Source organism: Hemitrygon akajei, chromosome 9, assembly GCF_048418815.1.
Source record: "Hemitrygon akajei chromosome 9, sHemAka1.3, whole genome shotgun sequence".
NCBI classification, from domain to species: Eukaryota; Metazoa; Chordata; class Chondrichthyes; order Myliobatiformes; family Dasyatidae; genus Hemitrygon; species Hemitrygon akajei.
Window position 1 is genome coordinate 128,566,392 of NC_133132.1, and position 22,582 is coordinate 128,588,973.

The following is a 22,582-nucleotide window of genomic DNA, read 5'->3' on the forward strand; positions in this document are numbered from 1 at the left end:
TACAAGAATGCAGGGGAGGGATCTCATTGAAACCTACTGAATGTTGAAAGGACTAGATAAAGTGGATGTGAAAAAGATGTTTCCTATGGTTGGGGTATCCAGAATTAGAGGGCGCTGCCTTAGAATTGGGGGGGGGGGGCCTTTTAGAACAGAGGTAAGAAGGAATTCTTTTAGCCAGAGAGTGGTGAAGCTGTGGAATGCTCAGCCACCGACTGAGGTGGAGGCCAAGTCCATGGGTAAAGTAGAAGTTGATCATTTCCTGATTGATCAGGGCATCAAAGGATATGGGGAGAAGGCAGATGTATAGGGTTGAGTGGGATCTGGGATTAGCCAAGATGAATTGGCAGAGCAGACTCGATGGGCTGAATGGCCTGATTCTGCTCTATGTCTTATGGTACATGACTGGTAGGGGTATGGAGTTCTATGGTTCTAGTGCACATTGACAGGAGTAGGCAGTCTAAATGGTTAGACACAGAGTAGATGGGATGAATGGCCTGTTTCTGTGCTGTACTTTTCTATGACTATATGACTCTATAGTTAAGATTACAGCAAATTTCTGTATTCAGTCAATTTTAAGAATGATGTCCCATAGTGTCTAACAATTGACATTGTTCAAGGCTTCTGAATGGTGAAAGAACACTTTACATGGTGGTCAAATGCTCCTTCTGGAATTTCACGCAGCATAATAATGTTATCATGCTGCATAAACAATGTTCGATGTGGGCAGGTTCCTGATTGCTTCCTGAACTTGTCCCCTTGTGCCAAGCTTGTACCTGCAACTGTTGTGACTTGCCAGTTCTAACTGACAAACTCTAATTGGATTTTGATTTTAAGTTAGAAAGGCCATTTGTTCTAAATGAGCTAGATTGGGCGACATAGCAACCTTACAATGCTATCAAAGTTTCTCACCTGTCCCCATCCCTGGCTCCCAAGAATTTTCTGCCAATGTACTTTTTGCACTGATTGGCCTAAAACAAATCATTCATCCCTGAATCCCCACACCCCGAAACTCTATTGCATTCCTTGAGGCATCTCCAGTTCTGTATATACTTTCAAAGTCATATTATGGTGTATTAAGGTACTTTGCTTCAGTATATTATCAATGAATGCATGCAACTTGCAAAGACTGCAGAAAGTTTACAGGTACAAGGCATGCTTTAATTTACTAATATGATCACTGATCTTCGGGGGCAGAGTAGAGATACGTCTCTACCAAGGAAGGTGTAAGATGCTGCTTCCCTGTAGGTCACCCTTGGGCAAGGTGTAGCACCTGCTTACCCCCCCCCCCCCACTGATCAGGGTCACATGGGAGCAGGTGGTGCATCATTGTATGAGTAGCTGGTATATAAGAACATAAGAAATCCTGGTTATGCAACCACTGACGCCAGGCAGACAATCTCTTAAGAATATTAATAACGGCTGGAGTCACCCATGTTGAAATGACACTGGCCAGAAGAAAACAATGACAAACCACTTCTGGAATATCTTCCAGGAACAATCATGGTCAAAGATCGTGATCGCCCACATCATATGACACAGCGCAAGATGAAGATGATGATGATGACAATGGTGATCTGCCTCTTTTGCACTTGGCAAAGATCCAGAAATCCCTGGAGATGTTCGATTAAAGTTACTGCATAAATTCTCAACACCTCTGTTAAAATAGAACACTAACTGTCCTACTCAGTGGCATTAAATTAACTAAAGATGTATAAGACTTCAAAACCCATTTCTCTTTTTTGCACCTTATATGTTGGATTATCATTCCCTCCTTAAGATGTCCCTGGCACAAAAGACAGTGCTCTGAGTCAGTGCTGAATACTTCCTGGACCTTCCTATGCTCATTGATCTTTACAAAGTATCTAGTATGTTGTTGATCAACCATTTTTCACAAGTTCTTTTTGCATCTATTTCCTTTTAAATCAGTTTCCTTGTAAGGTGGCTACTAGATTGTTTTCTTACACAGGTCCCCATCTCATCTGAGCTCACTTTCTATAGACCAGGACTCCCTTGCTCAACCATCCTTGGTGTCTGCTTTGTCCGTTAACTCTTGAGTTATGTTAAAGAATAAATTCACACACAAGGTTCAGGAAATGTGAACAGGTATAATGATTTATTGTAAAGGTTCTACAAAGCAATATTGCAATCCACTGAGTGCTTAACAGGTTGACTCAATTACTTATTATATGCTTTATTACCCAGAATACAATTAGAAATAATAGTAATGTCTAATGTGAGGAGATACAAATACGACTAAACTTCGTGAAATTACGATTGAACACAAAACTCATGCAAGTTCTTGCAAGACATTTAAAGATTTGTAAACTAGTGAAAATTTCAATTTATAATCTTGCATGGAATGGGCTGCCAGCAACGCTGGTGGAGGCAGATACGATAGGGTCTTTTAAGAGGCTTTTGGATAGGTACATGGAGCTTAGTAAAATAAAGAGCTATAGGTAAGCCTAGTAATTTCTAAGGTAGGGACGTGTTTGGCACAACTTTGTGGGCCAAAGGGCCTGTATTGTGCTGTAGGTTTCCTATGTTTCTATAATCCACCTAAGAGCATTATGATGATTTAATTTCTTTTCCTGGCAATCATGTTAATAACAGCAATAGTCAACACCATCACACCTGCAATTGCACCAACCAGGACTCCCAGGAGAGTGCCGTGAACCTGTGCTCTTTCACAGCGATCACCAAAGTGCTGATGAGTTTGGGTTGAGGCACACCTGAAATGAAACAACATTGCAGAGTATTACATAATAAAATCGCACAAACAACAGCCTTTCCATCCAACAGTCTAATGCTGGTGCTTACAGTATGTTCCATACAGATCCCCCCATCTAACAGCATCCAAATTCACTAACACATCTATTTTACAGCCTTCATGTACGTACCTAGGTTTCCCAGTGAGTAATAGCTCTCTGCCATACCAATAGTGCAAACTATGTAGAGCCATAACAAGCAGGTGTGAGAATGTGTTATCAGATAATGGCCAGGATAAGTTGTCAGGAGCAGTTCACCCAGTTGCCCTGCTCTATATGAGCAACCTCTGAAGTTACAATTAATTATTTTTGGTCATACTAATTTCATGTTCTGCTTTTTGTTTGAACTTGATGATGAAATTGGAAAGTGATATAGGACAGCAGGGAGAATGGTAGTTTGGGCTGTGAGGGCTATCCAAACAAAATGGATTGCTTAGTCCTCCCATTTTACTCTTTTCCACAGATGCTACCTGACCTGCTGTATTCTTCCAGCATGTTGTGTGTGTTGTTTGGATTTCCAACCTCTGCAGGCTTTATCATGTTTGAATCTTGCGCATCTTCTATCAAACACAAATATAGGGAAAATTCTATTCTTGCTCTGAGTTGCACCTCTCCCTAAAGATTATACTGAGTTAAAGATTGTTGCATGGGACTAATGGGCCAGATAGGCAATATCTATCAATAAAGTTGAACTAATGCTAGCATGGTGAATACAACATGGGCTTGATGACCATCAATATTCTCTTGCCCAGCAGTGTCATGAACTTGTATAACTTTTTGTTACAATGTTTATAATCATGTCATTATTACAGGTATAATTACAATATTTAAAAAGATATTTGGACAGCTCCATGGAAACAAAATGATAAGCGGGAAAAGACAAATGCAGGCAAATTGCATTAGCTTTGATGGGCAACTTGGATAGCATAGACAAATTGAGCTGTATGGACTATTTTCATACCGAATAACTCTATCAACTTAGTAGGACATGTGTCCTATTGTCATGTGGTGTAGCAAATTCAAATATTATTGAGGTTGGCTTTCAACAAAAGTAATTTGCATTTCAGAAAAGGGTAGATCAGTTCTTACTAACAAATGGACATCTGTGGTTCTGGAATCAGAGAAATCAGATTTCACAGTGCAAACCGAGACGAAAGGTAATCGAAATTTCCTCAGTAAACCCTGCAAAATGACTATTTTGCTCCTTCAAAGTACCGACACATAAGTTGCAGAAGCTTCACCTACCTGCAACTTGCTTTCCCATTCACAATAACACATATTCCACCATTCAGGCAATAGCCAGGACTGCACTCCTGGTGACTTTGTAGCTGACGCTCTGCTGCATATCCAGACTGTTCTGCTGCTCGCCGATCCCTTGATGGAGAACTCTTGGGATGAATCGGCACCTCTGTATAAATCAGTGGAGTCAGATCTTTCAAAAAAAAAAGAATAGTTAAGTTCAGTGATTAATTTTTGCATTTTGATAATTGTTTCTTTCCTGTTTTCTTCTATAATCTCTGCGTTAATTCCCTTGGTCTTCTCTCCAGAGCCTCTCTCCAGTGTCTTCTTCAAGCATCAAATTAGACAAAACTCTGGATATGGAAAGTATGGCATGCACCACATCCAACCACTTCTGTGCCATTATCCATTAAGTTGTTCATGAGTGTGAGAATTGAGTCTAATCCATCCCTCTCCATCCTAGGACAAGTGCAAAAACCACTTGAGGGTGCATGTGCCCCCAGTCCATAGTTTAAGGACTATGCTACATTACATATGGCAATTGTTGCTGCTAATGTCACCCCAGTGGCCCTGATTTAGGAACCACATGGTTGCAATTTTAGCACCCAATGAAATTCTCAGTGTAGTACAAAATATCCTGGAAGTGATTGTTACCATTTAAAATGAAGGGCAACAATATGTGTTAGGTGTGAGGGGAACAGCATGGCCATATAGGATCAGGATGTTCCTTAAAGTGGCAATGCTCCAAAACAGCACATTGCATTGAGCAATATTGAGCAGAGAGTTGCTTTCAGGATCACATTGAGAGTCTGATACTCCCATCAAAGAAACCATTTGCTTTACAAAATTTAGCCAAGTTTCTCATTCATATGTCCCTGCCACGAGCTCTCCTTATAACTGACTGTTAATCACCTTGTTGACCAATCATATTTATTACATGCACAAGTAACTAATTTCTCTGCGAAAATCCCTAAACAACTTCAAATCACATGAAGTTAACAATGAAGCACAGAACTCCGCTTTCTAAACCCGACTTTGAGTCTGCAATGGGAAAGTAACAACAACACCAAGAGAAAACAGGAGAAGAAACTTTACCATTGAACTCAATAAAAATAATGAGGTCATCATTTTTTAAGAAACTTTTGCGGTGGAGCTGCTTGTGTGATATGAATCCTGCCCATCCCGCGGAGGAACTCCGGTAACAGTTACATGCATGATCATATTTTCCAGTTAATGTGGGCTTGTCCCAAAAGAAGATGTTCTTTTTGCCTGTAATTAAATTCACACAGTAAGTCATTTCAATGCTACCCTAAACATTAAAGCAGACTGCAGAATCATATTTGTAGGAAACATGAAGCATATCTAGCAACTTAATAGCGTAATAACCTCAAATTTAACAATTCCAGTTGAGTTTATTGTCAGGTGCAGAAGGACAGTGAGGTACAGAAACAATGAAAAACTCCTTGCAACATCATCATAAGTACAAAGGTTTAAACAAATACAGAATAAAAATTCCACATATATAGCAAATCTAATTATACCATGTTTGCTAAAGCAAGACCATAATATCAAAAAGCAAAGGTGCAATAGAAGTCCATGGCAATGCAAGAAGTAATCTACAGCATTCCATTGCTGAGATAGGGTAAGGATTGTGCAAGTATATTCAAGAGCCTGATGGTTGTAGGAAAGTAGTTGTTCCTGAACCTCTGGTGTCGGACTTCAGGCTTCTTATCATCTACTTTGGTTCGATTGATGTTGACCATGAGGTTGTTATAGTGGTTCCGCTAAACTAGATGCTCTATCTCACTCCTGTATATTCACTCATCACCACAAGTGATCCAGCCAACAGTAGTTGCGCCAATGGCAAATTTTTTAGATGATATTGGATCTGTACTTAGAGACAAAGTTATAGACATAAAGAAAATGGTGCAGGGGGCTAAAAATGTCGCCTTGAGCTGTATCTGTCTTGATGATCAACAAAGAGGAGATACTGTTAGCATACTGATTGGGATCTGCTGATGAGGAAGTCAAGGATCCAGTTGAAAAGGATCTACAGAAGCCCAGATCTAGGAGCTTGGTGATAAGTTTGGAGAGGATGAAGGTGTTGAACACCAAACTGTAGTCAAGCAACAGCATACTAACATGTGCATGACTGTTGTCCAGATGATCTAGCGCTAAGTGATGACCTAATGAAATAGCATCTACTGTTGACCTGTTGTGGCAATAGGCAAACTGAAGGGAATTCAGGTCATTTCTGAGTTTAGAGTCAATTTGCGCCAGAAACAAACTCTTCAATGGATTTCCCCTGGGTTTGGCATTATTAAAAAGTCTTATATAAACTTCCAAATGAAAAATATGCTGAACTATTAGGTTCTTCAATAGTGGTTGTTTGTGATCTACAGGTTCAAGAATATTATTGCATTGATAGCAGTACATTTTAGTCTTCTGTCCGTAAACTGTTATAGAGAAATAGTAAGTGAAATTAATCTTAGAAAAAGAATATTTTAATTCAATTTGTTATTTTATCTTTTATGACATCCATATTTACTTAGTCCAGATATGGGATCCAGTCACAATAGTTCTCCATATCACTTAGCCTACTAGAGTGCTCTCAACTGCAAAAGATTATGTTTTCATTGTAAACACTAAATTAGAAAAAAAAATTAAAATGGTTAAATACATCTAAAATATTCAAGTAGTTTGTAATATTATAAGGAAATTTTAAAACTAAAGGAATTTATCTTTGAATGTCCTTCCACTCCTTTGCCCTGGGATCTCCAATGAAATCAAAGCAATGTCAAATCCAGCAGTGAGTCAGCAACATTGCAGTCCACTGCAGACTCCCCGTAGAGTTCAGGAGCAGAATGAAGGAAATCATGTCAAGTCAAGTCACTTTTATTGTCATTTCGACCATAACTGCTGGTACAGTACATAGTAAAAATGAGACAATGTTTTTTCAGGACCATGGTGTTACATGACACAGTACAAAAACTAGACTGAACTATGTAAAAAAAACAACAGAAAAAAAATACACTAGACCACAGACCTACACACGACTGCATAAAGTCACGAAAACAGTGCAGGCATTACAATAAATAATAAACAGGACAATAGGGCAAGGTGTCAGTCCAGGCTATGGGTATTGAGGAGTCTGATAGCTTGGGGGAAGAAACTGTTACATAGTCTGGTTGTAAGAGCCCAAAGGCTTCAGAGCCTTTTCCCAGATGGCAGGAGGGAGAAGAGATTGTATGAGGGGTGCATGGGGTCCTTCATAATGCTGTTTCCTTTGCGGATGCAGCATATAGTGTAAATGTCTGTGATGGCGGGAAGAGAGACCCCGATTATCTTCTTAGCTGATCTCACTATCCGTTGCAGGGTCTTTCGATCCGAGATGGTGTAATTTCTGAACCAGGCAGTGATGCAGCTGCTCAGGATGCTCTCAATACAACCCCTGTAGAATGAGATGAGGATGGGAGGTGAGAGATGGACTTCCCTCAGCCTTCGCAGAAAGTAGAGATGCTGCTGGGCTGTCTTTGCTATGGAGCTGGTGTTGAGGGACCAGGTGAGATTCTCCACCAGGTGAACACCAAGAAATTTGGTGCTCTTAACGATCTCTACTGAGGAGCCGTCGATGTTCAGCGGGGAGTGGTCGCTCCATGCCCTCCTGAAGTCAACAACCATCTTATTTGGGTGTCTGATTAAAGCCAAGATATACTGAATTTTCAATGATGTACCACCTGCAGTTCTATTCCTTGCACTTCTCTTCAAACCCACCTATTGGTTCACTTCCTGATCACTGAGAACAAATTCCCTAAATACCCTAATAATCTCCACCCCAACAATCGGTATTTCTAGGCATGTCTTGATCTCCACTCTCTGCAATGATATTCTGACTAGCAGGTCCCTCTAATCCCCATCCTTTATTCACTTGCCCCAATATATTAAATGTGCCAAACCACCTGTATAATCTTTAACAATATCTCCTCAAACTCAACTTTGATTCTCTGATGGCGCTGTCCCAAAATCCACACCTTATCCAGCCGCCTGTCCAATGGGCCTCTGTAACTCCAGGCCACCCCTAATTAGGAAGGCTGCACGAGACTTTGCTATATAGTGAAATAATGAAGGCACGTGGCAAAGTTTAGTCTGTGGCTTTAGAGACAGAAGGAAGAGTGAAAGTTCAAAGTAAATTTATTGCAAGTACACATATGCTGTATGTCACCATATACCACCTTGAGGTTCATTGAAAGAAGGAATGCGTGAAGTTAGAATGGTAAATAATATTTAGAAGGGACTTCAATTCCCAGGTTTCAAGAGGAAAACAGTACTGAAAACAAACATTAGTAGTGATTGTGAAGTTATTTGATTGTTAATAAATACTCACCTACTTCATTAAGGCCCATCTGGGAAAGTGAAACCAATTCTTACCCTGGCCTGCATTGTAGGTGACTTCAGTCCCATAGCAATGTGTTTGATTCAGTATGTAAGTACAGATGGGCAATAGATGGCACCCTCACAGAGTTTGTAAACAAATAAATAACAAGGAGAGACCACTAAGTGGTTAATAGTTTGGGAAATAGGTTAAGGAAAATGGAGATAAGACCCATAGAAACTATGAACATGCTGTGTGTATGGCACTGAGAGATTTAAAACTAGAGAATGAAGAAAAATTCAGATTCTCTGTGAAACAAGCACAAAAGATAACTTTGTTTCATATTTCCCGGTGTCTGATTATTTTCTCTCATGGGGCACAACTCTCATGTTTATTCACCTGTGTCCATTCTGCGTACGGTTTATACTAAATGAAAACAAGGGGAAGCAGTCTGACCAAAGTTCAAGCTCTTTCTTATAGAATCCATTTCAAACAGATGCCAAAATTGTAACAGAGAATGTGCATTTATTTTCTCACCTCGTTTAGCAAATCTTCCATCCGTAGTGAAGCTTCGAGTAGACGACATTCTAAGTTTCACATCAGGATGCTGGTCCATTATTGTAATGACAGCTTGTCTGTTCCCAGCCGGCCATTCAAGCCTATCATCATTTTCACCACTGCACAGGTGGAAAAAGATCCCTGTATAATTTTTCAAAAAAGAATGAGGTCTTAAGGTTAAGCCATATCTGTATCCTTCTGGGTTAAAGAAGCATGGACTGAATATTTCCTTGATATAATTGTTCTGAAGCATTTCGGTGAAGTTCCTCAGGTGCCAGACACCACGAGGACATTTGGTCTCTGTAAGGGTGACATCATCCAGGAAAATACCACCTGAAGAATCACTGGAGTTACCAATTACTCCTTGGAAAACATAACGAAACTTGGCTGTCGCATTGAAGGTCACATGGGCAATTTTCCATGAATGGTTGCCATCCGCTGTAGAGAAAGAAATAAATGATAAAAACATGAAATATTTGTCAAAGTTTTAACAATCAGGATGATTTACCACACAAGGCATGGAATTTAATGTTGTTGATGAAATCTCCAGGTGTACCGGGAGTAAAGCACGTTCAGATGAAGTGAAGTGAAACAAAATGTACCAATCTGAAATGAATAGTTTCATGACTCTTAAACAACTAAACATAAAAGTATTATTTTCAACCAGCACATCAACATATGCTCAGAGTATTATTTTGTTGTAATTATTTATTGAAAATAGTGACAAATTTGGTTTCTAGGCTACTTGGATAGTTTCTGTTATTAGATTTTAATGTTTCACCCACTCTCCAGATCAAAGGTGTCGCTATGGAATAGGTAATTGTTATGGATGCTAATTTTGCAGAATGTTCTCTTATCCAATGATACTCAAGTTCCTCACACTGATCACTATAGCTGCTGTTTCCTGTTCACACCCTGAAATGGAAATTTACATCAGTTTTACTGGCAATTTCCACTCTATCCTAATTTACACACTGTTCAAATCAGGTTCTTCCTTTCCCTACATTAGCTTCCCCTTCTCTATTTCAGGGATAGATAGGTATTCAACATTTATGAAAAACCAACAATCCCATAACTTTCTTGGCCACACACCCACTCTCACCAGTTCCTGAAAGGAGAATAGTAGTTTCCAATTTCCTCTATCTTTGTCATATCTACTCCAATAATGTTACTTTCCACACCCGTGCTTCTGATTTCCTTCATCAGTGATTATCCTAAATGAGCAGATCTTCAGCTACATCCATCCCATTCACAGCTCTTCTCCATTTGATACTCTCCTGAATCCATACTTTTTGCAAAACACACAAAATTCTCAGTGAACTCAGCAAGAGCGGCAACATGCCTGAATAGGAATGAAAGGTCAGCATTTTGGGCTAAGACTGTTCATCAGGACTCAAGATCAGGTCTTGTGAAGGGTCTCAGCCTGAAAACTTGTCTGTGCATTTCCCTCCATTTGGTTCGAGTTGCTCAAGATTTCTGGCAACTAGAGAACTCGTTTCCCTGTTTAATCATTGTCTTCACTTTCTATATCATCAACTCCACAATTAACACTAGCACTGCCACCTATAGTGTGGCACCACCTCTAAACATATGAACCCCTTAATACCCCAAAATGCTTCTTCAGGACCTGATGAGTCCTGAGGAGTGGTGTCGGCCTGAAAAAGCAACCGCTTACTCTTTACCATAGATGCTGCCTGACCTGCTGAGTTCATCCAGCATTTTGTGTAATATGTTTAATATATCCAGTTTGGTGATGATACATAGCTAGCTAGCAATGTGAGCCATCAGGAGGATGTAATGAAGCTGTAAAGGGATTCAGGAAAGTTGACAGATTGGATCAGACATGTCAGATGGAACACATTGTGGAAATATATGAGATCAAGTGGTTTGGTAGGGAAAACAGAAAGCTAGAGTGATTTTTTTAAATGGTAAGAGATCGAAAGTTGTTGATCTTAAGGGGGATCTGGGCATCCTTATGCACAAAACATTGAAAATTAGCATACAGGTACAGCAAGCAACTAGAATGGCAAACAATGCATTGAGTTTTATTGCAGGTAGACTAGAGTACAAGCAAGGACTAGAGAGCATTAGCTCTGATTATATGCATCACTGATGAAGCTACATTTAAAATATTGTGAACAGGTCTGTGGCTAAAGTGAGTGCAAGCTTGGCATTTGAAGAGGGATTAAGAAGACTGGACCAAGAATTGAGAGGGACAACATTAAGAAGTAGGGTACTTGACTGGGTAGATGTGGGATAGATATTTCCCCTGGCTGGGATATCTAGACCAAAGGTCATAATTTTTAAATAAATGCTTTGCCAGACTGGTTAGAAATGAGAAGGATATTCTTCACCTAGGGGTACTGAATATTTGGCTCAAGCCCTGAGCATATTCAAGACAGAGATGAATAGATTCTTTGGTATCAATATTAGACTTTTGGACAAATATTATGGATAGGAGAGATTTGAGTTCAAAGTAAATTTTCCCTAGAACCTTGAGGGAAGTTAGTGTAGAAATAGCAAGGGCTCTGACAGAAATATTTCAAATGTCATTAGAAACGGGGATGGTGCCGGAGGATTGGCATCTTACTTATGTGGTTCCATTGTTTAAAAAGGGTTCTAAGAGTAAACCTAGCAATTATAGGCCTGTCAGTTTGATGTCAGTGGTGGGTAAATTAATGGAAAGAATTCTTAGAGATGGTATGTATAATTATCTGGATAGACAGGGTCTGATTAGGTCAACATGGATTTGTGCATGGAAAGTCATGTTTGACAAATCTTATTGAATTTTTTGAAGAGGTTACGAGGAAAGTTGATGAGGGTAAAGCAGTGGATGTTGTCTATATGGACTTCAGTAAGGCCTTTGTCAAGGTTCCACATGGAAGGTTAGTTAGGAAGGTTCAATCGTTAGGTATTAATATTGAAGTAGTAAAATGGATTCAACAGTGGCTGGATGGGAGATGCCAGAGAGTAGTGGTGGATAACTGGTTGTCAGGTTGGAGGCCGGTGACTAGTGGTGTGCCTCAGGGATCTGTACTGGGTCCAATGTTGTTTGTCATATACATTAATGATCTGGATGATGGGGTGGTAAATTGGATTAGTAAGTATGCAGATGATACTAAGGTAGGTGGCATTGTGGATAATGAAGTAGGTTTTCAAAGCTTGCAGAGAGATTTAGGCCAGTTAGAAGAATGGGCTGAACTATGGCAGATGGAGTTTAATGCTGATAAGTGTGAGGTGCTACATTTTGGTAGGACTAATCCAAATAGGACATACATGGTAAATGGTAGGGCTTTGAAGAATGCAGTAGAACGGAGTGATCTAGGAATAATGGTGCATAGTTCCCCGAAGGTGGAATCTCATGTGGATAGGGTGGTGAAGAAAGCTTTTGGTATGTTGGCCTTTATAAATCAGAGCATCGAGTACAGGAGTTGGGATATAATGTTAAAATTGTACAAGGCATTGGTAAGGCCGAATTTGGAGTATTGTGTACAGTTCTGGTCACCGAATTATAGGAAAGATGTCAACAAAATAGAGAGAGTATAGAGAAGATTTACTAGAATGTTACCTGGGTTTCAGCACCTAAGTTACAGGGAAAGATTGAACAAGTTAGGTCTTTATTCTTTGGAGCGTAGAAGGTTGAGGGGGGACTTGATAGAGGTATTTAAAATTATGAGGGGGATAGATAGAGTTGATGTGGATAGGCTTTTTCCATTGAGAGTAAGGGATATTCAAACAAGAGGACATGAGTTGAGAGTTGGGGGCAAAAGTTAAAGGGTAACACGAGGGAGAATTTCTTTACGCAGAGAGTGGTAGCTGTGTGGAACGAGCTTCCAGTAGAAGTGGTAGAGGCAGGTTCGGTATTGTCATTTAAAGTAAAATTGGATAGATATATGGACAGGAAAGGAATGGAAGGTTATGGGCTGAGTGCAGGTTCGTGGGACTAGGTGAGAGTATGCATTCGGCATGGACTAGAAGGGCCAAGATGTCCTGCTTCCGTGCTGTAAGTGTTATATGGTTATATGGTTAAATTGATTATCAAAGTAACACACTCAAAGTGCTGGAGGAACTCAACAGGCCAGGCAGCATCTGTAGAAAGAAGTACAGTCGACATTTCACGCCAAGACCCTTCAGGAATAAATTACTCTTATCTTTACTCCTACAATCTACTCCTCATCTTCTTTTCTCCATCCCTGCTGAAGGGTCTTAGCCCAAAACGTCGACTGTACTTTTTTCTATAGCTGCTACCTGGCCTGCTGAGATTTTCTAGCATTTTGTGTGTGTTGCTCGGATTTCCAGCATCTGCAGTTTTTCCTTTGTTTATTATCAAAGAACTTATTTGTCACTATATACAATCGTGAAATACATCTTCTTGCAGGCATACTCAATAAGTCCAATAAGCATAATCAATGAAAGAGTGCACCAGCAGGTGGTATGTAGCCCGCAGAACGTCCTCATAGTTCACCTGTGCCATCATACAGATTAGAGAGAAATGGACAAAACATAGACAAATGTGACTGTCAATGCTGTATTACTCTATGAATGTATTAAATAAATCAAGGGATATGAGGTTGGTGCTGGGGAATTGTGGTGAAGTAATAGTTTATCAATCTAAAAAGATCATACCTTGAAATGTATGAATTTTGACTAGTCTTTGGACAATTCCAGTTCCATCATCTATTTTCATCCATATAACGAGCTTATCCATTGGACTGCCTGTCATCTTATAGAAAAACTGAAGACACTGCTCATTCCTTCTGGGATACAGAATCCTGGACTCCAGAAAAGCACTTTGACCAGTGGTGCCATTCTCAGTATCAAAGTACATGAAGTATCCAGCATCTAGAATTTCAAAAATTTGTTAGAAACTGAAGAAAGTGGAATTATTTTTGTACGTAGTGAAAAAAAACCTCAGATTCATTCATTGTTTTAAAACAATGCAACAAATTAAGATGTGGAAATTATGGGTGACAAGAGAAAGAATAATTTTAGTTTCACACATCTATGTCAAATGATAGACTTCAGGATGAAGCATGCTTCAAATCAAACTCTTAATCTGAAATTAAAGAAGTAACTGAAGATATGATAACCAGTAATTTCTAATTGGATCGAACAAAACAGGATCTTTGATTAAGTTGATGTTTACATAACTGAGTGAAATATAGTGGTAGATGTCTGTCAGCCATTGCTCAGCAATTTAGGGGCTGCTGATTATACAGTATTCCTGAAATAAGTTTCTGATGTGCCAGTTATATTTTGTTCCAGTCCTGGTTTGTCCATTGATATGTCATTGATAATAAGTTTTTGTTTCTTTCTTCCTCCAACAATGCAATCAATCCCCTTTGGCATCATCCTGTGTACTCCTTTCATTTTTTTCAATAGGTCATTCATGCTATCACATGTCAGAAGTTACTTGTGTAGCTTTTCACATTTGCCAAGTTTCTTTATTAACATAGAAACATAGAAAACCTACAGCACAATACATACCCTTCAGCCCACAATGCTGTGTTGAACATGCACTTACTTTAAAAATTACCTAGGTTTACCCATCGCCCTCTAATTTGCTAAGCTCCATGTACCTATCCAAGAGTCTCTTAAAAGACCCGATCATTTCCACCTCCACCACTGTTGCTGGCAGCCCATTCCACGCACTCACCACTCTCTGCGTAAAAATCTTACCCCTGACATCTCCTCTGTACCTGTTTCCAAGCACCTTAAAACTGTGCCCTTTTGTGTTAGCCATTTCAGCCCTGGGAAAAAGCCTCTGACTATCCACATGATCAATGCCTCACATCATCTTATACATCTCTATCAGATCACCTCCCATCCTCCATTGCTCCAAGGAGAAAAGGCCAAGTTTGCTCAACCTATTCTCATAAGGCTTACTCCCCAATCCAGGCAACGTCCTTGTATATCTCCTCTGTACCCTTTCTATAGTTTCCACATCCTTCTTGTAGTGAGGTGACCAGAACTGAGCACAGTACTCCAAGTGGGGCCTGACCAGGGTCCTTTATTGCTGCAACATTACCTCTTGGTTCTTAAACTCAATCCCATGATTGATGAAGGCCAATGCACCATATGCCTTCTTAACCACAGAATTAACCTGCACAGCAGCTTTGAGTGTCCTATGAACCCCAAGATCCCTCTGATCCTCCATACTGCCAAGGGTCTTACCATTAATACTATACTCTGCCATCATATTTGACCTACCAAAATGAAACACCTCACAATCATCTGGGTTGAACACTATCTGCCACTTCTCAGCCCAGTTTTGCATCCTATCATTGTCCTGCTGTAACCTCTGACAGCCCTCCACACTATCCATAACACCTCCAGCCTTTGTGTCAAGCTTATTGGAATCTACAGCAACAGGTACCAGTCATATTCTTCCTATTTTCCATTCAGGTTCCTGGATTAAACAGCTTGTTATATGAAGAACATGTGATGCTCTGGGCCTGTAGTCACTGGAATTTTGAAGACTGAGGCATAACCTCATTGAAACCTATCAAATGGTGAAAGGTCTTGATAGAGTGGATGTGGGAAGAATGTTTCCTGTGGTGGACGAGTCTAAGACCAGAGGACACAGCCTCAAAATAGAGGAACATCCATTTAGAATGGAGATGAGGAGGAATTTCTTTAGCCAGAGAGTGGTAAATCTGTGGAATTCATTGCCACAGGCAGCTGTGGAGTCCAAGTCTTCATATATATTTCAGGCAGAGGTTAATAGATTTGTGATTGGTCAGGACATGAAGGGATATGGGGGGGTGGGGGGGGAGGCAGGAGTTTGGGGCTGAGGGGGAAAATGGATCAGCCAAGATGAAATGGTGGAGCAGACTCATTCGGCCAGATGGCCAAATTCTGCTCCTATATCTTATGGTCTTGTGGTCTTATTACCGCTTCACATCATTTATTACAAGGTCAAAAACTTTTCTCATCAGCAGGAAAGCCATCCATAGTGAATAGAATTCTAAGTCACAGTGCTGTAGAGTTGTCTGTTCTTTGATTTCAATTCTTATTGGACATACTTAGATAAAAATAGTTAAAAACACAGCGTCTCAGAACTGGTATATTATGAAACAATTCTTCACACTTTCGCAAACCCTTTAGTCATATTTGGGCAAATCAATATACTCGATTTTCTCTGCAATTCATATCTGAAGCCCAGATGTCATTTGATACCAGGCAAGCGAAATTAATGTTACCCTATTATCTTAGTGTATGGGCACTTGATAACATTATGGCTTCACCTAGAATCAAATTCATATTTAATAAGATCCAAACTGTATCATTAAGAATGTTGTTACATGCTAAGTATAAAATGTTAACTAATATGCAACAGCATTTCTTAAATAAAACTCAGTCAAAGATAAGAGCTTTAGGGAATTAAAACATTTGATAGCATATGTCAAGAGATATCAAGGCTTCCAGCAGGAAATCGAGAACTAAGGGGAAAATTGTTAAATGACAGCTTTCTGATATTTGGCTGTAATATCAGAAAGTTTTGCATCACACTAAAGGTATTGTAAATCTGAAACTCTTTTTCAAACTGCTTTTGAGGAGTAGGCCAAGCTGAAATGTCACAACTGAGATTTCTTTAGTCAAGTTTATTTGAAGTTATGCAAACAAGGCAGGTAAACGTTATTAAGATCCAAGTCAGTCATTATCTTCCCCGATGACAGAACTGGCTCAAGGATCGGAATGGTGGATTAGGTGATCGTGGGAAATCGAAAGGACTTGATGGTTCACACTCACCGCTGCATTTTCCACTTGTAGTATGATCCTCATTTCCAGGACTGCTCTTCACATGAACCCAATCAGCAACTTCTCGTTCTCCCTGGATCATGCCACAGATATTATTGACCTCAAAAGCGCATTGGTCCAACAATGTGAGAGTGGAATCTGAGATAAAGGTTTATGTGAAAATCAAAATTAATCAATATCCCTGAAGAGGACCATAGTCATCAAGAAATGAATTGAAAACTGAACTTACTGCAATTGTACATTCGATTTAACCTTAGCAGATCAAGAGCACTGAAGTCTAATCGCTGTCCAATAATGTCATTAAACGCTGGTATCTTTGTAGTGATGGTTGGCACTCTAGCATTTTTGTTGAAGGAGAATGGTGGATAATGCATCACAGATTCATAATCATATGGAGTATTCAGGTCAGTAATGCGGTCATCACCAAGCACTTCAAAATTATTCTTCTTATCTGAATAGAAGTACAACATTGACATTCAGCAGCAGTTAAGGGTAATTTATTTTCAAAATTAGATTTTATGTCAAATTCATTTAATTAGATTTACAGATTTTATACCAACAATCAAGCAATCCAATTATTCTCTTGCAACTTACAAGTATTGAAGGGTCATTTGAAAGGAATTACAAATACCTGATGTATAATTTGATACTGAAGGATGCCATTTGGCCCATTGGTTCCCAGTATAGTAATCCAAATAGTCCCTGCATTTCCCTGCATACTTACTCCCCATACACATGCTCATCAATTGCCCTTTGATTCTTCTTACCTTCACCCTACATTCAGAAGTCATTGGCATGAGCTAGTTACTTTACCAGCAAGTTTTTACTATGTAGGAGGAAGCCCATGTGTTCATGGAGAAATCATGCAAACTCCATACAGACAGCATCAATCCCAGATTCCTTCAAATTTGTGTCAGTATGTTCAACTAAACCAATATACCTATGGAATTGTTAACTAGAAACCTTACCAGGAAGAATTTCATTCCACCGAATGTTAACATAGTCATCACGGTCTGTTCTTGATTGCTCGTGGTAAAATCCTAGGGCATGCAGAATTTCATGCTCAACAATATTTTTTTTGTCACATCTTTGACCAATGGACAAATCTTGGCCTTTTTGGCTATTACCAATATAAGACCAGCACCTGTTCAATGAAGACAGTATTTCGACAATTACATACAAAGAAGAAAAAATATGGTTGTTTAGAAACCAGTAGATATGCTTGAAATATGGTTATTTTAGCAATGTACAGGACATATTTCCATATTTCCATTGAATAGCCGAGGAAGAGTCATGTTGATGCTAAATTGTGACTCCTTTGTGTTTGTCTGTGAAAACTACCTTTGATGTCCCCCCTTTTCCCTTTCAGGGTGGATGGGGTTCTGTTAAAGACTCTGACCTGAAGCTACACTCAGCTCTCGGTTCTTTGCTGTGGCGGGAACTACTGCCAGGAGCTCACAACCGGCCGCTTTTCGAAATCTCAAGGGCACAGCCTAGAAAACGAGCGTGCCTGCAAGGTTTCAAAGTTTGGCAGCCCTGAGGATGGGCTGATTCTAAGCCAGTGCCACAGGCTGAAGCATGGCGGGAAAGAATGGAGCATCAGGAACAGTGGATCAGCTGTCGGAAGCTGTGTACTCAGCGAGTGGAGGGTGCTGATGTTTATTTTTGCAGAGGTGGGTAGGGGTGGGGGAGGATCATTGCCTCGCTACTGCTTGTGCGTGGGAGGGGGAGTGGGGGGAGGCTTTGGGGTTCTAACTTTTTAACTGACACTCATTCTTTGGGGCTCCCTTCTGTCTTTGTGGATGTCTGCAAAGAAAAAGAATTTCAGGATGTATATTTTATTCATCTCTGGTATTAAATGGAATTATTGAACTATAATGCTGATATTAAAATGGGATCAGAGCTTTGGTGTTGTTGTTGTTGTGATGTCAAGTTCATGATTAAATAGTGTGCATGTCAAGTTCATGATTAAAATAAGCTGCAGAAATATGCAAGGATTCTTTCCAGGTGCCATCAGAACAACCAGAAATTCAGCTATACTTCAAATATTTAATTTGACTGTCAACGTATACCGCACAATATTAACAAGACAAGCCTCCAACCATCTCCAAAGGTAGCTTGAAATGGAGTGCAGGGATCTTCTTCCTGATCTTGGTGTGGACAAATCAAGTTATGAACCACATTATTCCTTACATTATGGAAAAAAATGAGTAGGATAGGGAGAATAAAGGGAAGGGCTGGGATATGGTGTAGGCCAGGACAGACCAAGTGAGATTAGTAAGTGGTGGTGTGTCAGATCTGTCCTATTTCTCTTTCAGTCCCTCTTCTCTTTTTTTGTCAACTTAAACATAACTTCTTTCTAAAATTTCCCAGAGGTTTTCCAAGGATTAACTTAGTTTTTGTCTCCACATTTAGAGTAGATTTTATATTGCTGTCTCTTTTGAACAATATCAACAATATTTCTTCTTTGTACATCATGCTCAATGCAGCAAGGCCAATCAATATATGGAAAGGGATAGAAAGAAAGATAACTCACATATCTACTATCAATTAACCATAGAGAATTAAATACAGATATTAGGTTTAAATAGTTATGAAAAGAATTTCAGAGTGATCAGATGAGGACTCTTTCAATGAGAGATAGAGATGAATATGCAGAAGATAAATCTGGGAAAATTAAGAATGCAAACGTGGGAAGTTAAGTTAAAAGAAAAGGTGGAGCAAGGGAAAATCAAAATAGTACAGATGCTAGAAATCTAAAGTATTGGTCAACATTTACAGATGAGCCTGCTATATTGTTTAATACTTGCAGAGAGAAAGGAGATAAATAATAGTTGGCTCCGTTCTTTCACAGTCACAACAGCACACAGTTTGTACTATTTTATGAAACTCAGAATCTTTGGTGCAGTCTATATACAAAATATCATTATCAAACTGTGTAGTTTTATACATTACCCTTCTAATTTTTTAAAAGATAGGAAAGATTTCTCTCCTTCGTATGGTTTAAAATCAATGCACGACTTTAAGCGAAACTGCTCAAACGCATGCAAGATGACACCCTTGGCATTTAAATCTGAAAATCAAAATTGAAGCAATTTGTTTCAAATATTTTTACACAATAAACCAATACTAACAAAATATAACAGATGAAAGAGATTGACCATCAATCTTTTCACTTGTAATGGTCAGAAGCTACTTAAAATGTGATTTAAAATGATACCCAAATACCTCTACTTCATGCTTATGAGATGATGAGAATGAATGTTGCTAGATTCTCCTGGCAGTTTGCAAAAGCTCCTGGAAATTCTCAGTATAAGTGCCACTATGTCTTTCAACTCCTGAGCATATGCTCACTGACATGTTTCTGTTGTGCTCTGTGAATGGGCTCTGCATGGAGCCCAGCCACTGAGTGGAAACTTTCTCAGAGTTCCTAGGAATCAAGTTCCAGGAAACAATTAATTTGAGTTTGTTTTGTGCTTCTGTTAGAGAAAAAGGTAACGATGTCTTAATTTGATTTTTAAAAATTATTATTTATGTTTATTTTATGCTTTCAAATATTTAAAATGGTTTGAAGAATCAACTTTGTTTTCTATTAAAACATCATTCAGAATTCTGGCAATATTGACCCCTCCTCTGTAAAACACTACAGAGAAATTTCAGATGTGCATATTATGCATTTGTCTTTTACCATCCCATGATTTAATTTTGGGAAAGTATATGATCGTCATATGAGCAAAATGATCATCATCTGGGCTACAATATGTGCACTAGTAATTACCTATCATTCTGGGTCAAAAATTATCCTGCTTTGATTTATTTTACAATGAGCAACAACAGTGAATAAATACAATATATTAATCAACACAATAGTGAAAAAGTGCACTCTTCATTTAGCAATATTTCACTTTTGAATTCTGATTGCTTATCTTCAATAAGTCACTAAAGTTGTCAATGTAAACATTTCAAATTGCCCTGTTTTGACAAGTTTGTCCACTCTTCTGCAAAATGCTATCAAGAAATTTGAAATGTGCGCGTTATACATTCGTATAATATTAGATGCTTAAATCAGGACATTAATAATGAGTCTGAAAGCCTCCATATTATTAATAATTTATAAATAAAACTTTACCAAGACTATCTGTTAGAATATATGGAATTGGCAATTTCCATCTCCTTTTTGGGTCTTTAAGAGCATTCCGTCGTCGCTGAAACAAAGTAGGAAATCAATCGTCCATGAATGATGAAAGCATGGTACAACAAATGAATCTATTATGAATCAACATAATGTGTATCATACATACAGCCACTGCAATGTCTCCCTGAACCAAAAAGCTCTGGGATTCTATAAGAAAGGTAAATGGAAAAACATATTATAAGAAATTCTACATGTTGATCAAAGATGCTATGAAAATTTTCAATAATCCAGAGAAATTTAGGATATACTAGTAAATTTAAGAGACTTAAATTTCAAGATAGTAGAGAATGCATTCTTTGACCTAAGTCTTATAAATTACCTGTATTTATTTGTGGGATATCCTCTTCTAAATTCCCAAAATCCACTTCATAATCTAATTAATGAAGAATTAGAAATGAATGCATTAAACATTAAGAAAGACATCGTGTGAAAGGCTTTTAAAACATGTAACAAAGGAAAGCAACACTTACAATCCTCAGAAGGAACCTTTCTGATCTGGAAAAAGAAATATTTGATTTTAAACGGTAAAAGTATAATCGAAATAATTTAAAAATGAACGTAATGTATCTTACCAGCAAAGTTTCACAATATGCCAACAAAACTACTAAAGAAAAGGAATACAATGCAGATGAGTGCATTTTTATTCTACTCAGCAAGTGCGTTAGCTGTCGATATATGGACACACTAACATTCAGGTTTCACCATCTTGACATTTATAGCATGTTTGGGACATAAATCTACATCACGGGGAATACGAGTGCAATAGTCCAACATCCTTTCTTCTAATAACATCTTCATGGTACAAGAATGTTACTGTATTCCTAGCCTTGTGCTTTTTTTGGTAAGTTATTAAGACAATTCAGAAGGATAGTGAATAATTCACTTAAATCTAATTACTATCTCTCCAAAGAAAATTTGCTGATGTACAAGGGGTGATTGATAACCTTGTGGCCTAGGGTAGAAGGAGATGAGTTATTAACTTCAAACTTTCTGCATAATCACTCAAAGAGTTGACCTGCATATGCATGTAATGAGAGCTGTATAACTCATCTCCTTCTACCTTAGGCCACAGACTTATCAATCACCCATCTGTGGACACTTTCTGGAGGTCCAAGATCTGGATGCTCCACGACCGCTGGACTAAGTGTGTAAATGTAGGATGGATTATGTTGAAAAATAAATGTGCTAGGTTTTCTAAAATTGACTCCTTCTACCTTAGGCCACAAACTTATCAATCACCCCTCATGGGTTTAAATATTGTTCATGAAGTAATACAAATAAGATCCATATCTGCTACATGAAGAAAACATAAAATTCAGAGTTGGGGCACGGAGTTGTTATTTCCATTAACTTTAAAGTAAGTACAGAGATAGGAACAAATTTCTTCACCCAGAAGGTATTGATTCTTTAGCATTCTCTACTCCTAAGTGTATGTGGGCTGACAAGATGCAAGACGGGTGATCAGGGGCTTGGGTCAAGTGTGCAGTTAGCTCTGGGTGAATAAGAGCATGAATAAATTTGTCACGGAAGCCAGGAGACAGGAACGCAGTGAATCAGGTGTAAGGGCAGAGTCAGTAGCCTGGAACATGAACAGTCTCGTGGGCAGAGGCAGGGGTCAGGTGCCTTGCTAGAACTTGGGTTCAGATGTTTAACCAGAGTGAGATGGGAATGTAATCAGATGTACTGAGAACC

At 38.9% G+C, this 22,582-nt stretch overlaps 1 protein-coding gene across 1 annotated transcript; it reads right to left on the minus strand.

Annotated features, from left to right (window-relative positions):
- Positions 1-2,106: 2,106 nt before the first annotated feature.
- LOC140733520 (meprin A subunit alpha-like) lies at positions 2,107-21,560 on the minus strand. Its single transcript, XM_073056952.1, has 14 exons — positions 21,463-21,560; positions 21,361-21,385; positions 21,210-21,263; positions 20,997-21,037; positions 20,825-20,900; positions 19,651-19,768; positions 17,664-17,839; positions 16,925-17,146; positions 16,687-16,833; positions 13,561-13,776; positions 8,914-9,372; positions 5,100-5,273; positions 4,011-4,197; positions 2,107-2,729 (listed from the first exon to the last, which is right to left on the minus strand). The coding sequence occupies exons 1-14, from the start codon at positions 21,526-21,528 to the stop codon at positions 2,576-2,578; spliced, it is 2,115 nt and encodes a 704-aa protein (XP_072913053.1). The 5' UTR covers positions 21,529-21,560; the 3' UTR covers positions 2,107-2,575.
- Between the last annotated feature and the right edge of the window lie 1,022 nt (positions 21,561-22,582).